Source organism: Homarus americanus, unplaced genomic scaffold, assembly GCF_018991925.1.
Source record: "Homarus americanus isolate GMGI-L3 unplaced genomic scaffold, GMGI_Hamer_2.0 scaffold30858, whole genome shotgun sequence".
NCBI lineage: Eukaryota > Metazoa > Arthropoda > Malacostraca > Decapoda > Nephropidae > Homarus > Homarus americanus.
Genome location: NW_024737697.1, coordinates 3,138,326 through 3,157,054, shown reverse-complemented (window position 1 = coordinate 3,157,054; position 18,729 = coordinate 3,138,326). Strand labels below are relative to the sequence as shown.

At 36.0% G+C, this 18,729-nt stretch overlaps 1 protein-coding gene across 3 annotated transcripts; it reads right to left on the bottom strand.

The window, feature by feature from the left end:
* Positions 1 to 280: 280 nt before the first annotated feature.
* LOC121873551 (centrosomal protein of 76 kDa-like) lies at positions 281 to 18,488 on the bottom strand. Of its 3 annotated transcripts, none has more exons than XM_042377190.1 (12): positions 18,065 to 18,484; positions 16,698 to 16,905; positions 15,640 to 15,784; positions 14,388 to 14,470; positions 13,408 to 13,587; positions 10,217 to 10,358; positions 7,658 to 7,826; positions 5,321 to 5,477; positions 4,433 to 4,530; positions 4,012 to 4,209; positions 1,907 to 2,136; positions 281 to 1,532 (listed from the first exon to the last, which is right to left on the bottom strand). In XM_042377190.1, exons 1-12 carry the CDS (start codon positions 18,125 to 18,127, stop codon positions 1,394 to 1,396), a joined length of 1,812 nt encoding a protein of 603 aa, XP_042233124.1. In that variant the 5' UTR covers positions 18,128 to 18,484; the 3' UTR covers positions 281 to 1,393. The 3 variants fall into 3 exon arrangements, with proteins under 3 accessions (XP_042233124.1, XP_042233123.1, XP_042233125.1); XM_042377189.1 differs by having other exon boundaries at positions 10,217 to 10,463; positions 18,065 to 18,482; XM_042377191.1 differs by lacking the exon at positions 15,640 to 15,784 and having other exon boundaries at positions 10,217 to 10,463; positions 18,306 to 18,488.
* Between the last annotated feature and the right edge of the window lie 241 nt (positions 18,489 to 18,729).

Genomic DNA, 18,729 nt, shown 5'->3' with positions numbered 1-18,729 from the left:
TGATCTGTGGGCTTATTTGGGAAACCCTAATTTACTGTGAACTACAATACCCTGTACTGTATTAAACATTCTTTCATATACTGTACTAGTTCAAGGAATGTTACCACAACCTTGATTTTGAATCAGATTGTATGTGTCTAATATAACATGAACCTCTTTAACACTCGGGTAGCTTGGCAAGAGCGGTCAAAGGTGCAGGGATTCTCATGTATTGTATGGTACACATTACAGTATTTGGGAGAGAGAAAGGTAATTCTGAAGTGATAATGATAACACAATATACATTAAGATTATTTATTTGAAAATAAGTTTAGTTGCTATATGAAGGATTTAAAGAATACAAAAATACAAGAACCACATCCTTGGGTTCACTGAATTCTTGGTAAACATTCATTTAACACTGACACAAAATATAAAAACCAATGGGACTTACTTTATAGTTAGAAAAATATATATTTCAAGTTAACACTTAACATAGTCAATAGAAATACATTCTGTACAGTATTCCAATCTGTAGCAGTAAATTGGAATAGTAGCTCTATGATTTATAAGCTAAATTGTGGAATCCTCTTCTGAAACTACAATTGGACTTATAAATAGCTATTATTCTAAGCTATTGCAATAGATTGTTATCATAGCTATTTATTAGTCCAATTGTTGCCTTAGTAGAAAAATTGTGGCATATGATCAGTGAACCCTTGACCAGGCCTGAACACTGTCATCAAGTATATTATCCCTAATCCCCATTCTTCCTCAACTCAGGAGACAGGTCACATGATCTGGTTCCCATGTTCTGTGCCTTTCTCCTTTGCTATGTTCTGTTAGTTGGCTGAAGAGGGTCCTAGTATACCAGCTCCAAGATTGTCTTTTATTCCTCCAATGTGGGTTTTACTTAATTTACCAGTGTGGCCATTACACTTTGGGAATAACATTTACATATACTGTAATGAGCTCACCTCACAATGTAAGTGTTACATTTATTTATTACTATATTATTTGTTTTATTATTACTGTATGTACATTATAAATTACTGTATGTAATTATAAATTTAATATTTTATGTGGCAACCAAGGCGACTTTTCAGAACAGCTTGTTTATTTTGGATTCATTCTAAATTCAAGTCATTTAATTATTATTTTTTTAAATCATACGAATTAAGCCAAAATCAGAATTATAATGATCCGAACTAATGAAGGTACAGTGTGTGTGTGTGTGTGTGTGTGCGTGTGCAAGTGCATGCATACACTGTACTTAGTATAATGAACTAGATGTTTTTTATTTGACAAAATATCAATTCCAGTGATTAACAGAATTATCCTCATTTTTCATTTTGATTGATAACATTTTTCTGGTGGTATAATATAAATATTGAGTTATATCAGTTATCAAATATCATCCAACAGGCCGAAAAGAACATGCAACCATAAGCCAAGTGACATACACATACTCTGGGTAACAAACAGTCAGTGACCGCACAGCTAGAGTCACTTTATCTCCACGGCACTCAACTATTTCACGCCCAATGCTTGAACTGTAAAAAAACGTCATCAAAAATATAGTTATGGAAGAGTTTATCAGAATATTGGTGCTTTACTCTACTGTACTTTAGTCATAAATCAAAGGGAAATTGAGCCATGAAAATGTATGATTTAAAATCATTTGAAAAAGATAATAATGACACTAAACTAGGTTTCATTTTATAATAAATAAAAGAAATTAAAAATAACAAGTGTGCTGTGAGTATCAACAGTGCAACAACTACTGATTATGACACTATAGTATACTGTACATACAAATATACTGTACCGTATATGAGCTTATTATGAAGGGATAACCTCCCACTATTGAAACTTAAAATTTCAATTTTGAGAAATAAAACACTTGTACTATACAGTGAATTCTTACTTTAATATAGTATTGAAAGCACGACGTGGGGAACGATGCACAAAATAGAAGGGAAATGCCTTAAATGTGTGTCCTTCAGGTAAGGTATGCATTAGAGCAGCAGAGAAGAGTTCCATTCCTTTATTCTCAGTACCATTGCCACCCTCAACAATTTCTCTCTCATAGGACCACAGCGCAGGAGACAGTACATAACTCAAGTGTTTATCGAAGTGAGAACTCAAACCACAATCCTGTAGAAAATATTAATAGAAAGATTGGGATGACATTACTGTAATTAAAATATATAAAGTTTGTCAAGTAATGATACCGGTAATAAGAACATCAATTTACAGCCAATTTTATTGTTGCTTGGGTTAGTAGCAATTAGTACTTGAAAGCCTGGTGACCTGGAAGCCATCAGGCAAATTTTATAGCTGAATGCTCTTATCTCTAACCCAATTTCACAGAATGGGAACTAGGCATTAGAGTACAGTACCCTTTAATCTGGACTAATTGTAGGGAATACCTGTCCATCTTGACAGAAATTCTGGGTTGGGCGGGGATCTGTAATGTCTATAATGAAGGGTGGAGGGGATTTCTGAGTCAAGCTACCGAAGAACAATAAACCTATTGTAATTTTTAACCAGGACTTAACACTCTCAGGGTTTCTATTCACATATGAACGTCTTGTTTAGCCACTTAGGGTTCTAACAACTGGAAAAAACATTTATTTTTCCTCGGTTCCTAATACACATTGACAGCTTGGTGTTAGCTCTCAGTACAACTGAACTCAGCAAGTCACCTAGTGGCAGGTGTTGCTGGAGCTCTCCTACACCTGACTCCACTGTAACACTTGGCTCCATTTGATGGCCCATATAGTGAAGAGTTTTGGTTTGTTTTTTATATATACAGTACTGTATTTACTAAAACAGACTTTTAGATAAACTAATAAGCATTAATTTGGTAAAAAATAATGTTTCTAACTTAATTAGAACTGATTTTATAAACCCTGGTATAAACATCTTTGTTTTTTAATAGAAGAATTGAATCCCCATTATGATATTGTGTTGAAATATTTTGTTTAAGAATGTTGTAAATAATATATTTAGGATCATTATGATACTGAATTCGTCTTTCTAACACAATTAGAACAAGTGCTTTGGATTAAAGTTTATACACTTTTTTTGTTAGCCATAAATATTTTTGGTCGTGGCCGTGGCCTAATAGTATAATGGGAGAATGATAAGAGAATTGTACAAAGTAGAAGAGTTTTTAATGTGGTATACATTATTACTGCACTATAATATGTCTGTTTATGAAAAATAGAGATGTTATGTGATGTTTCTTCACATACTGTAACATAAAGTGAGTCTTTCTTGGATAATGTTATACAACTCACTAGAGGGATTACCACCACCTCCCATGACTAAATTTTATTCTACCTTATGAGCAAGATTTATAATTAACAGGAAAACTGGCTTAGTCCATGTAAGATTACTTACTTTTTCAAATACTGACATATGTGCAGCTATAATTGTTTTTGTATTTTAATACAAAACCCCGACAATTTGCATGTAGACAATCAAATATGAAATTTACCAGTTTTCTTATAATAGTAGAAAATGACCAGCATAGAATAAGAGACAATAGAATAAGTGTGGATAATGGTGGGTTTTATCATGGCGTGTGGTGCAAGTTAGGTTGTGTGGTGGTGGCAGGACTGGTCTTCACATATTTCTCAGAGCCATCATGAGTGATTCATACAGACACTGAACTTTGTACGGACAAGTCAAATATCAGGTCACCTTGGATGAGAGCTTTAATATATGCTACAGTCTCCAGGAACACAATCCTATCTTAAATCGGGGAATGCCTGTATTGTACAGTACAGTATTTAAAAAAGGAACAAACTTGGCAATATTCAACAGTATCACAAAATTCAGAAAGTACTTTCATTCTTCATTGAGTTGCAATCAAATATTCTGTTTTATAGGAAGAAATTATCAGAAGAAACTTAAGTTATTGTCAAATGGGCATGGAAAATTTGCTTGACAGAACTGAGAGACAAAACACAAAATCGTAAAATATTTTACTGTTTGAGTAAATTATAGTACTGTACTACTCACACTTCTGTGTTCAATAATCAACACTTGAAGCTGCAGTTCTATGTCTGTGCTTTTCTTAATTCCATCATTTGTAGGTGGTATTAGTGGCATTAAGCAGGGCATCTTTTCTGTCATGCTTGATGTAGCACTAAAGGACATCTTCTTCCAAGCATTGCTGTCTTCCAGGGAGAAGTTACAATATTCTATTTTGTCAGTTGCCTGAAAAGTAGAGGAAACTTGGTGTTTTATTTTCTGGGCGAAGAAACAAAACAAAAATATGCTATCACATCCATGAGGAAAATCTATTTTTATTTATTTATTTTTTTTACAGGGATTAGTCCACCCGGCCTCTCAACAGCTCGTGTAAAATGATTCTTTTGTTTCGAACTCAAGCAAGATGTGAAATAAGACAGAGTAATTCATTCACAGTACTGTAACTTACTTGACAGGTGGCATAGAAACTGTCATTATTGAAGACACTGCCAATGGTTCCATAGTCGTGAGCAGCTTTCTGGCCCACCCTATGTAGGTACCGAGATCCTATAAATGTGGAAAATATTTAGTTTGGAGATTGTATGAATTGATTTATTAATGTATACTGGTAACTATACCAAGAAAAAAAACATGAAATGATCAAAGCATCACAACAGTATTCACATCTTCAGGGAGAACTGTACTCCCAGAATCAGAAAAAATCAATAAAGTTCTTGCATCTTTTCATGTTTTTAGTTCCTAATAGTTTATTGACATATTATATGAATTACATGTCCTCCGATCTTTTATGTGTACTAACCTAGAGTCTGGCATCATATACTCATTCAGCCTCCACCCCTCTTGTGTCCAGGATGGATACCTTACCTTCTACAGTACATGTACTCTTCTTTTTATGGACAATGGCTGAAATGGGGGGTATAATAACTGCTTTTTGAGGGGAGGAGGGGGGGGGGGTTATTCTGGGTCTAAACTAGTGGCTCAGTGTGGTTAAGTACCTGAGACATTGAGACATTAAGTAAAGGGCGACTGGTGTTAAAACTATAGGTGCTATGAGTGTAATGATGGAGGAGTTTACTTATAAAAATTTTTCAAGACCTGGGAGGATGAAGTTGGTTTTGTGTGACTCAATTTACTGTCTACCAAGATGAGATATACTAGGTACTCATTAATCATTTTTGTAAGCCTATATAATATAAAAGATTTCATTGCAACAATTCACAATTTAGAATCTGCCAGGGATGTAATTGCCACAATCAATCATTTCATTCAAAATTTAAAGCAAAATGTGCAATACAGAGCACAGTAAGGTGAACAATAACTCAGCAAACCACTATACCTGTTGTTATTTCCCAAAAAGTGTAAGCTGAGTATGGTCCTCGTGTCATGACCCACACATGTGGACTCCCTGAACGTCGAGTGCCTACACACACCCAGGAATCAAGCCCAAATCCCAGCAATATACTACACAGTAAACTGCACTTACTTTCATTGTTCTGCAGGAAAAAAAAAAATGTGGTAACTTGTTATTAATTTTAAAGACATGTAGATAAAGTACAGGACAGTACAATGTTTTATGATCATCTCTAAGAACATGTGACAAATTATGAACAATTAGTAGATGTTGTAATTTTTAGTTTATATCACAATATATATCCAACCAGGCGACGAAAACGTGCGTATTCTCTGGTTGAATGTTCCAGACAAGCACACCCATTGCGTGTTACCACTCAACCTCTCTAATCATCCCCACCTTTCTGCTTTCTCATTCCATAATTTTAAATTTATGTAACGTAATGTGGAAGGAATACGACGTTGTTCATTTATACTTACACTCAGTTTTGTGTAAGTATATGTTAGTAGTACTGTATTATATTTTTTAGTGTACCTACACGTTTTTGGGGGTATATTTTGGTCAGTGATCTGCTCTCTTACTGCACCCATCTTTGGGTCATCCTCTCTTAGAGATTATGGGGAAACTTTTGTCGTGGCCCTCGAGATCTCCAAAGCATTTGACAGGGTATGGCACAAGTCTTTGCTTTCTAAACTTCCCTCTTATGGTTTCTCTCCCTCACTTTGTTCTCTAATTTCTAGCTTCCTTGAGAACCAATCTATCACAGTTGTTGTCGATGGATCGATCTCTCGCTCTTTCTCTACCAATAGTGGTGTCCCACAGGGTTCTGTTCTTTCACCTACTCTCTTCCTTCTCTTTATCAATAATTTACTTCACACTATGACTAATTCTATCCATTCTTACGCTGATGATTCTACTCTTCACATTTTTCCCTTGCCCCTAATTCTCAAACTAGATCTGTTTCTAGAGGTGATATCATTACATCCATCAATGCGGATCTGTATAGCATCTCCGAATGGGGAGGTAAAAACTTGGTTAAATTCAATAGTAATAAAACTCAGTATTTACCAATTACACTTTCCAAATTAGATTATCTCCCACCAATCACATTTCAGGATGCAATCATTCTGCCAAAATCCAAAATAGATATGCTAAGCCTCACCATTTCCTCTAATGTCATGGAAGACACACATCCACAACATTGCTAAAGCTGCCTCCCGAAAGCTAGGAATGCTGTACAGATGCCGAAGCTACTTCACTCCTGAGCAGTTGCTTCAAGTATATAAAGGATTCATTCGTCCTAACTTGGAGTACTGCTCTCATATCTGGGGTGGCTCTTCTGTCCAACTGTTAGATAGGGTGGAATCAAAGGAATTTCGTCTTATTAACTCTCCTCCTTTAGTTGATAATCTTTCTTCCCTTTCTCTTTGCTGCAATGTTGCTTCACTTTCTCTCTTTAACAGGTATATATATCTTAACAGGCAATGTTTGGTGGATTTGGCATCCTGTGTACCGCCGGCAAGGCCGTGGGCTCATAATACTCGTCTTGCCCGCAGTCCCCACCGTTTCTCTGTGGATGTCGGTCACACTAGAATAACCCATTATTGTACATCCTTCTTTCCTGTATAGGGTAATTTTTTTTATTCGAGAAGCCTAAATAATTCCCATACACTAAAAACTACATCAGTTGGGAACCTAACAACATTCTAAACATTCTCAGGCTGTTTTTATCAATCCTCCAAGGTTTGGTATCTCTCTGGGAACCCAGTTTTTAATTTTATTCATCCTTCCCAGTCTCTGCCTTCCTCTGGCCCTCCTACCCTCAACTTTGCCCATTAATATTTCTTTTATTACCTCCTCATCACCTAATTATATGACCAAAGTATCTATTTCTTTCCATTTCACATTACAGAAAGACATAAAAAATACAGCCTTGCATGTTGTCTCTCTAATACATGATAATTAACATAGCATAAAATACAATACATTTTTAATCATATTGCTAGCATTTTTATTATTTGTATTGTTAATCAATATCAAATAATTTTAAATATGAATAAAAGTACAATGCCTGCTTACACTGCCAATCAGCACACCTGTTACAAATGCCTGATCTTTCAGAAAAAATGAACTACCTGTAACAACTACTCTGGGTTTATTTGCTATAAGAGAGTTGTTGAATCTCCCCCCTTGGCCACCACGATGTGTATCATTACTGTACTGTACACCAGTAAGGACCAAAGGTGTTCATAATGTTCAGGACTAAACAAGGAGTGACTGGTGTCCTTGGTCATGGTTTATTTAGTTCTCACACAGACTTACCAATGAATGAGACATAAGAGCTGTAGGTAAAGTGTACCATGGTTTGCTGGAGCCAGCAGGTAACTCATGTACTGGAATGGAAGGCATCACACTGATCCATCTGGTTGCTTCTTCCGGTGACCTCAGAGCTCGACCCGCCTCTAACCTTCTCACAAACTCACACACAAACCTAAGAAATCAATACAACTTATAACATGATCAATAAAAATATTTTTCTTTCAACACAAACCAAGCATTTCATCCATAAAGGAGCCAAAAATAAAGTAGAGAATATTTCAGAAAGTAAACTGTAGGTTATGTATCTAAGCTACTGTGTCGAGTAGCAACCCTGTATATAAGTTACTGTGCCGAGTAGCATTTATATATATAATCACGTGGCAACACTGCACGTTATGTGGCAACATTGCCCCGAGGCTGCCATATGGCAAGGCAGTCTCAGTCTGACTTCGTGAGCCGTGCATGGCACACGCTAGTCACCGCTTGTATTTCTCCTATCCGAATAAATAGACTTCAGTGTTACCCGGTGTTTCCCTACCCATCACTGCCTTCTTCAGGGAACACTTGGAACCTTCATAAACAAAATAATATATCAACTGTTTGTTGATTAATAGCAGACTTGCCATTTTATCCACCTTCATAATAAGCTTTTGGGGGAACTTAATGCCTTCTATTGGGTGAAATGAGTACTGAAACGACCACAGTTATCAAGATTATGAACCCCCTACACGAGGGTGTCTTGAGACTGATCTCATGATTGATCTATACTTAAACTACTGTAGTACACTTCAACCCTTTCAATTGCCAGTGTCAAATCCAACAACACATTTACCTTATTTACCTATTTATCCAATGGCCACCCACTTGAGGTGACCATGCCAAGGGAAGGAGGCCAGTGGCCTGTGTAGGATCCTTCCATTGTTCTTGATAATTTTGTACTGTACTGCACATTTGTTATTTGAAGTTGGTCTTATCCATTAAAATGAGAGATATTAATACTGTGACATTATTTCCATACATTATGCAATGTACATGTTACAAAAATACCTAAATGTTCTACATTACTTTAGACAATACCATAGATGCCAAAATAATATGCAGTCGGATCTCGGAGTACACTTATACTCGTCTAACCCTTATGCTTAGGTCTCACTCTCTCATTCCAGCCAACCCACTCAGCATCTCTCACTAGCTCAGCATCTTTATCACTTGTCCGTGCTCGTATGAGGAAAAAATTTAAAATAAAATCATTACAATACTCTAATGTGGCTTAGAAATAAAGAAATATAATATAAATCTATAAAATAAGAAAACTGAAGAACATGGGTGTGTATGTGTGGGAAGTGAATGTTTGTACAGTATTGAGGCAGTGAGCTGTAGCTGCATCACCAATTCACCACCCAGCTGCACTCTCTCCCCCTATGTGATGTCAGTGCATACATGCAGCATAGAGCGGGCAGCAGCTACACAGATCTCTAAGTCAGCTGGGTGACTGCCCTGCTGAGCTGTGTCGTGTCTCCCAGAGGATGGTTTGGGTGTTTGTTTATATTTAAAGTACAGTATTCATATGGTACTGTAAGTTTAATATTTGTGTTCATTTGTACAATTAAAGTGTTTGATGAAACGTACCATAGGTTAAAATATTGCCATGGCTTCCATCTCTCTCGCACTGGCTCTGTGAATATCTCCCAGGTGTTCACACTCAAGCTTTTCTTTACTGGTAAATTTTACCACAACCATGGCCCCTAAGTGGACAATTAATGGCAGTGCTCATGGTGGTGAGTTTGAGACAAGAAAAAAGCACTTCAGTTAGCCATTGAAGAAGCAGGAATAGAATGATAGTGGGGGTGATACACAACCCTCACATATAAAATGCAGTGCTGTAGTTGTGTTTGTTAGAAGCTCGTTATATAAATTTTCTTTGGGGGTGGGGGGAGGACCCAAACGTGCTTAGGGCTTAACCAGAATTTTCTCGGAATTTTCCAGAATGGCCCGTTATTTCATCTCTCAAACCCAGAGAAAACCCCCATCCCCAGAATTATCCGAATACAGTACTTGGAAATTTTCTCAGAATTTTCCAGAAAATGCGCCCCTCCGAAAATCATTACCAAGCCCAGATTTTTCTGGAAAATTACAAGCAAATTTAAATTCGGTTAAGAGGAATTCTGGCTAGTGGAGATATTCCATCTAAATTTAATAAATATAACAATATTCAAAAGACCAGTGGTGATATGTCCGCCCACCAGATAGATGCATTGTATTGTACTTTTCATATTTACAAAAGACAAATAATACTCCACAAACATGTTATTATTGAGAGTTTCAACAATACCAGTACTGTAACTCTTATCTATGAGTGTGGATGTGTCACCCTTGTTAGATAATGAGATATACAGCACTGTATAGTACTGTTCACTTTAGTTAAATACACTATGCTTAGTAAGCTATACAGTATATTTCTTATAATCAGATAATGGTACAGTACTGTATCTCACAAAGACCATATCCTCGCATTCTATTTTACTACAGTACCTGATATTTGCTGCCTCATGTAAAATTTACCTGTTTTTTCCACATTCGTCCATAGCAAATATTCTGACTGGTCGTGAAGAATGACTTGCAGAGGCTTCAGTATACTCTCGCCACCATTCTCGTGCATAGCTGATGAACAACCTTCGTTTCTCTCCAGCACGATTCTTCGTCCCTTCAAGATATTCGGAAACAGCTGGAGTATTTAAAGGAGATTCCAAAGCTGGGACTAATGTTAACTCTAAATCCAGTAAACCCACTGGTACCTGCAGCTCACTTCCTGGAATAGAATAAAATATTAATGTCTAATGCAATGGTGAGAGATAGGAAACCCTGTTCAGAGCTAAGAGGGCAGCTGGATATTGAGTATATTGGGGAAGTTTAGTACTGAGGTAGGCTGAGATGGCTCAGGCATAAAGGAATTTGTTTCCAAACCCAGAATTTAGGGAATTTTCCAAAAAAATTCCAAGCAAATTTCAATTCCAGCTAATGGAGAGTTCCAGGCTTGAGTGATTCCGGCTAATGGAGATATTACTGTACAGTCGGCCCTTAACATACGCGGGAGTTACGTAACAGAGATACCCGTGGATGTTAAAAATCCGCGTATATGTGCTGCCCCCAAAAAAAACCTGGTTCCCCCATGTCCTTATTTACTGTATATACCTGTGTGTAGTTCAAGTTTTTAAGACCAAATTATTTGGAAAAAAATTGGTGGTCGACCTCTAAACGGGTAATAGTTTCGTTAGGTTGAAAAATATTTACCAGTAACTACCAGTAAACAATGGAAACGACGCACCACCAGCTGTGAGTGTCGGTACAGTTGCTAGGGCAGATCTCTTGCGTCATCATAGCAAGCCCAAAGTAGCCAAATGCATGGTATGGTATGCACAGGACGATGTAAAACATAAAGTATTCATTTTTTAAAGTTTATTTATAGATACTGTACATAAATTTTTGTTCATTACATTTGAAACATCAATCTTTGTTAATTAAATTTGAAACAAAAGAAAACTACGATACCGTATTTCTAAATACCTGGTATTTTCATTAAAATATTACATCACAAGTATATTTTACCTTAACTGTGACTGAATGAATATAGGTATTCTCAGAAATAAATATGGAAATATAATATTTTTGCTGGAATGACGTACATATTACAGTGGAAAGACGAAAACAATGACTTTCGCTTTCTTTCGTTATTCAAAAGATTTTACCGTAATCGCTTTTCGAATGGTTTTCAGTTAAAAAACTGTTGTACTCGTACTGTATTACAATAATATTCTATCCTATCATTAGCCTTATAATCCCACAACTGAAAACCATTCGAAAAGCGATTACGGTAACATCTTTTGAACGAAAGAAAGCGAGTCATTGCTTTCATCACTTTCCACTGTAATACGTACATAATTTCAGCAAAATATTACATTTCCATATTCTCAGAAATAAATAGTAGTTTTGCTGAAACGTAATGTATTTCAATGTAAATTAGGATAAATTACATGAAAACAAAAGACTTTACCTAGCCTTCCGATGTTCAAGATATGTTACTCGTTTTTTTAGTAGTTTTCGGTTAAAATACTCTTATATTAGTGATATTCTATTCATACTGTGCTTGATATAATACATTCATGGAAATGCAATATTTTTGCAACTACAATGCTGATGTCAACACAAGCGTGGTTACAGCGAGACTGACTGAGTGAGGGAGAGCTATGCGTGTGTGTGTGTGAGGTTGCAGGAGCGGGCGGTGTCCCGTGTTCGGTGCCGCGCGCGAGTTGAATGTACTTCAATTACTTCAATGTACAGAATATTCCTCCGGCGGGGCAATCCACGTATTTGCAAATCCGTGTATTATAAACCCGCGTATGTTAAGGGCTGACTGTATTTAAAACGTCTATTACAAACAATGCCTCCTCTGGGAGACACGACACAGTCACCCAGCTGACTGATGCAGCTACAGCTCACTGCCTCAATACTGTACATACATTCGCTTCCCACACATACACACCCATGTTCTTCAGTCTTCTTATTTTATAGATTTATATTATATTTCTTTATTTCTAAGCCACATTAGAGTATTGTAATGATTTTATTTTTAATTTTTTCCTCATACGAGCATGGACAAGTGATAAAGATGCTGAGCTAGTGAGAGATGCTGAGTGGGTTGGCTGGAATGAGAGAGTGAGACCTAAGCATAAGGGGAGTTGTGGGGGTTAGATGAGTATAAGTGTACATACTCTGAGATCCGTTTTCACGTGCAGAGGTCCAGAGTTCGATTCCCGACTAGTGAGGTATTGTTTTTTTTTATATTGTATAAAGGTTGTGGATCTACATGATATATATATATATATATATATATATATATATATATATATATATATATATATATATATATATATATATATATATATATATATATATATATATATATATATATATATATTGTACAGTACAGTATAAAGGTTCTACTGTGTCTCGAGTACAGTATAAGGTTGTGGTCATGCAATAAGTGATGGTGGCATAGAATGTTTATAACATTTTTGTATGTGTATTATGTATGTTGTATGTATACCATGTATGTACTCTATATATACACATTATTTCTCTAGTCAGTAGTGTGTGGCAATGCCCCTGTTTCATGTCACCACACGCTTAGATAAATGTGCCTGGCGACATCTGGAAGCTGCTAGTATACCACTGACCACATGTCGCCTGAGAGGTCAGAGTGAGGTCAGTTGACCCTATAGGAGTGTAAGGACTACCCGCGCTTGTAAGCGCACCCTTGTATATTTCCGTTAGTAAGAACCTACAGAACTCTACAGGTGTTTATGTTCGCCCCTGTAGTTAGAACCAAGTACCCCGAACATCTCCAATTTTCTGTCATATATTCTTGCCTCTGATGATAAATTGACACTAAATAAACTGACAGTATTTATAGTACAGTACAGTACTGTACAGTATATTTTATTAATATGTATCATCAAAATAATAATACGGGTCTGAGTTAAACAAATAAATACATCCACAAGTTCTGTGACTGAATTTTTCATATTAAGATGTATGGAGGATGGTTAAGGGGTTCTCACCACACCTTGGTGTCCATGAAAATTAGATTACTCATCAAAATCTTCATTGCCTATATGTTTATTACTATCAAAAAGATAATGATTGGGTACAAATGAAGGCTATCTTCTATTACTTGTTATGACTTTCATACTGACCTATGCCCATCAGTTGGCATACAAATTTGGAGGTTGCTGAGGGTTGTGCTAACAGAGAACGCCACTCCAAGGTGTGGACTGAGAGAAGGGTTGTGGTAGCCCCTTGTTGTCTCACAACTGCTATAGTGATGGGAACATCCATAGTTAACAGTTCAGCATTGTCCAACATGTTAGGAAGACCTGAAAAGTGATTCATTACTAAGAATGTGATACAAATATACTGTATATATTGTATAGTGCTAGAGTTGATTTTTAATTTTAAAACTTACTGTACACCCTTAGAGCTTGTTAAGTAGAACATCAAAACTGTTTATCCTTCTCTATGAGGCACTAAATGCTCATTAAGCATCAGAGAAACAATAACTACAGGTAATGATATCTGTATGTGAGTTTTATGGCTGAGCCTAAAATTGAGCAACTCATGAATTATAATCATGGGTTCTGGTTTCTAACCTGGATTTTACCCTCAACAATAAAAACTAAGGCCAATTCAGGTATTTGTTATGCTTCCCATTACAACAAAGAACTGAAAGGGGTCTTCAAATGCATCAGCTCACCATTTAAGTAGGAAACAAGGAGTGGTGAGCATTACATCACAAAACCTCACTTTGGTCCAGCTCAGCTGGAGTAATTGTCAGGCATCAAACTTTTCAGTTACAACTGACTTCCACTCATCTCAAAGAGGGTATAGGAGTTGCCTCGTTGTTGCCACAGTAATAAAATTAGATCGTAGGATCAATCCTTCATATATGACCATCTTTCCCCATGCATTACAGCCACACTTCTTACACATAAGGTTGGGATCTTACCTATCAGTGGAAATTGATACGCAAAAAAAAAAAATAATATATATATATATATATATATATATATATATATATATATATATATATATATATATATATATATATATATATATATATATATATATATATATATATATATATATATATATATATACACACAGTACCTGTACATACCTGGCTTTAAAAGCTGAAGATCAAAAAGAAATCCTTCATAGATCTTGGGTTCACACACACAGGGAACTCCATGAGCTTCAAACCTAAAATTATAATTCAAAACATGAAAATCAACATTGCAAGAATCTTTGGTATATACAGTAATTGTAATAATCAAATGAAAGGACTAAGTGACCAGGTTTTCGGAGATAAAATTTTATGGCACATCTGAGTTGGGCACAACTGTATCTGTTCCAGTCTGGGAACACAAAAGCCTAATCTTACAGTCGATTACACAGCAATCCCCAATCTATAGCCCAGGAACTTTAGGATTTAACCCGGAAAAAATTACCGGACAGTAAAAACCCCGAGTACTTGACTAATGAAGCCACAGCGATGTTGTTAATCAGACGGAATGTGTTACTGAGGTGTCCATATTAGCAGGGAAGCATAACTGTTAAAAAAACCCAGCATATTACACTAATGTACATGTGTGGCATGGATGGCCTTGTGTAGTGTGATATAGTGGATGATATGTGCAGTATACCTCTGGCAATGAAGTAAATATGTTACAAAATCCACTTGGTTCTCGGGAACTTTGTTGCACTAATAGGTAGATTTAACAATGAGTTAAAGGGAATAGCTTCCAATCCTTTATTATTCTGTATTTTACATACATCAAAAGGGGGCAAAAATTGCTATAATAAAAAATAGAGATATTTTTCATAAAATGCGTCCGATTTTCTTCCTCGGAACTTGTTTCCTTGCTCAGAATGGAGAGAGTTTTCCGGATCAAAATCAATTCCAGCTATTGGAGAATTCTGGGGACCAAGGATTTCGGCTAATGGGGAGATTACTGTTAATTGGGAGTTGCCAGTAGATGGAATGCTGGGTAAGAGAGGGTCAACCCGTAGTTAGTGAAATCTGTTACAAACGCTTCTGTGTATGTTTTAGGCACTACAGTAATTTTAAGACTTTGACCAAATGATAAATCTGGGTAAAATTCTGTAAGTGTCATTTAACTGTGAATAAGAAAAATAAGTTTGTGATGAAACTTTGGAAAACTTGCACACCAATCTTTGACACATCACATACATTGTGAAAAAATAGGATAATTCTATAATTCTCAGTTTTGAAACATTGTGATTTGGCAGTTAAATAATATTTATGAAAAATTTTAACAGAGTAACTGCACTGTACTCAGATCATCATTACCACCAATCAACTTATTTTCATATTTGTAACTAATGATGTAACAAGATTTACTACTCACCGTTGACTTTGAAATGCCAAGTGAATTTTTATGAAGGCTTGGCTATCTGCAGCCAAAGGGGTTGCATTTACCCCAAGATGGTCAACAAAGGCTCTACCCCCACACAGTTTTAAGTATAAGTATCGATGCCCAGGGACCAGTTGCTCTGGAAAGGAACCAAGTCAATCACTTACCACCACTCTCCACCTCTTCCCAGTTAACACAATGAAGTGCAATATAAAATACAGGAGAACTGAGCTTTCAACAGAAGCAAATACTGTACTGTATTGAGAAGCAAGTCCAACTTGGGTAAAGTGCCATGAGCAAGTAAAGGAAGGCTGAGTCATGAGACTACTGTACACTGCCTCTCTAAGTCTGAGAAAACAAAAAACAAATCTCAAGATCCCAAGGTAAGGTAAATCAATCTATTAAAATATATCACACCATTGTAGACCCAAAGAAGACATGACCCAGAGAATAGCCCAGCCGGGCATGGGTCATCGACCCACAACAGGGCCAAGAGGGGCGAAAAATAAAGAGTAAAAAGAAATTAAAAATAGAAAAGAAAAAGGTTATACTGTATTAATCTACACCACGAAGATGCCGGAAAACCAGCTTTTTAAAGTGAGACATTATATGAGTATGGAAACACAGAAGGCAGAGCATTCCACAGTTTGTCTGTGTGAGAAAAGAAGGATGTACTATAATGGGTTATTCTAGTGTGACCGACATCCACAGAGAAACGGTGGGGACTGCGGACAAGACGAGTGTTACTATCCCACGGCCTTGCCGGCGGTACACAGGATGCACTGTGTATATTTTAGAAGTTCGCTATTCTATAAGGTTCTTATATTGGTAAAAAAAAAAAAAGCTGTTCATCAACAGTTCAATAACCTCACTAAAAATTAAACTGCCGGTACAGTATTATGAAATATTCATTACTTAATTTTTGACACTTGGTTTGTAATACAGTACTGACAAGGTAACATACAACTTACCTGAAAAATTACAGGAAAGGAAAATACTTTTCTGTGAGGTTAAAATACTATTCTGTATAAGGTTTATCACGAGACCACTACCTTGTATGTGTGAAGGTATACTTCCAGATAGATGGCATGAAGTTTGTTCTGATCTGCTGCTTGCTAACACTCTTTGTACCAATGACTGAACTGTGCTAGAATCTAACAAACGTGCCACCACTGATTCTGGATCAACTGTAGATGAGTGTCCAGCTTCTTCTGATACAATCTCATGGATCAATCTGTCAACAGCAGACTGTAGATTTTCCTGTAAAAACAGAAATCATTTGAATTAAAAAATTTTTTTCTAATAACTGAAAGGGATGGGATAACCCATGGCCATGAGTTGAAAATAAGAAAACTACTAGAAAAGGTATACAGTAATTACATTTTTTGACACCAACCGAATCTTGGAAATTTTATCTTTGAAGTCAGTAGCTAAGACAATTTTGACACTTTTCTTCATGACGTTTCCCTCACAAATGACCTAGAACCGAGATATTTAATGTGCCAGGGAGGCGGCTTCTGGTTAGGAAGTTAGGTAAGATTAGGTAGGTTTGGTTGGTTAGGATAACTCAATTAGTAATATGTAGTTAATAATACAATAAATACTATTATATCTTTACTTCTATTACATAAACAATTATGTGGCAAAACAGCCTGTCAGGCTATTTTGCTGTGATGGGTAATGTAGGCTATTCATCGTATAATTCATCATTCATTAAATGAACCCAAAGTAACTTACCTAAACTTGAGCTTCTCCTAAAACATATAATATTATGTAAGTTAAGTTAATTTAGGTTAGGTAGGTTAACTTAATTCATTTACTGAATGACAAATTATATTGCTAATATAGCAGTATATATATTTAATATTTTGGAAAATACTCAGTCTCGCCCAATGGCAGTCACCTGTATCTTAGATCACCAAAAAGTGAGTAAAGTGTGATGGTTAATGCAACACCCGGTCCCAGAGTAATCAAGTTACAGCAAAAATTTGTTTTTTATCCGTATTGGGTTAAAAACGAATATTAACCAGGTGACCTAACCTAACCTACTACAGCATTGCCAAAAAAGATTATCGATTCCAAACTATAAATGATTCAGTATTTTTTTACAAGTTAGGTTAGGTTAGGTTAGGTTAGGTTAGGTTAGGTTAGGTTAGGTTAGGTTAGGTTAGGTTAGGTTAGGTTAGGTTAGGTTAGTTTTACTGATTTTTGGTTGTTGGTCAATGTGTTGTACACCAGGAAACATTGACCAACGACTCCTAGTGATAATGGTAAAAAGTCCCAAACACCTATTGAGGTAAAACGAATATTAACCTAAGTTTACTATAAATAATTGTTTGCACACACTCCGTATATGTGAACTTGTAATATAATTGTTCTGTAAAAATAATTAAGTTGCTCTTTAATTAATAGTAATTACCCTTTCCATTTCACTTCTTAACGCATCTTCCACTGTTTGGTTTCCTGAATTGTTTTCTGCCATGTTTATTCCTTGTCTTTGTCTGTAATAACATTATAGGTCTTTAAACACAAGTAAATATTGTTGTTTACTTTACAATGTTTACATCATCGTTCTATTTCTATGATTGCTTTGGATCTATTTTCTATTAGTATCATTTTTTGTTAGTTTGCCCACTCCTTTTTCTCAGTAATACACTCACTCAGTATAAAAATTTGGGACCTCTCTCAAAGTGTGTCAGTTGAGATTCCTTATTAGAGTTAACTGAGTACTGTGGTATAATAAGGGGTAACAATTCTCTTAGAAGGCACAAATTTATTATCCTTCTTTATAATACCAGAATTATTTAACACTTTTTCCTCACATTTACATTATAAGGTTCATCATTTTCTAACTAATCCCAATGGCACAGTTGGCCTCTTGCTTCACATTACAATGTTCATCTCCCTTACTCCTCTTTCAAAAAAAAGCTTCGTTAAATTTATATGACATAGCTGGTTTATCTCTCGCCTCTCTGGGGGTATTTACAGATAGTTTACATTATTTTATTTTCTATAACCCAATTCTTTGAGAGGAATTCTCTGGCTCTAGCATTCTTATCGTACCACAATTTCATTTTACTCTGA

Excerpts from the sequence above, each read along its gene's own strand:
- LOC121873551 (XM_042377189.1), bottom strand. The coding sequence starts at position 18,127 with ATGGCAGAAAACAATTCAGGAAACCAAACAGTGGAAGATGCGTTAAGA. Across the intron at positions 15,785-16,697 it reads TATACCTTCACACATACAAG|AGCAACTGGTCCCTGGGCAT; the intron begins GTAGTGGTCTCG and ends GTTCCTTTCCAG. Across the intron at positions 10,464-13,407 it reads ATGCCAACTGATGGGCATAG|GAAGTGAGCTGCAGGTACCA; the intron begins GTCAGTATGAAA and ends ATTCTATTCCAG.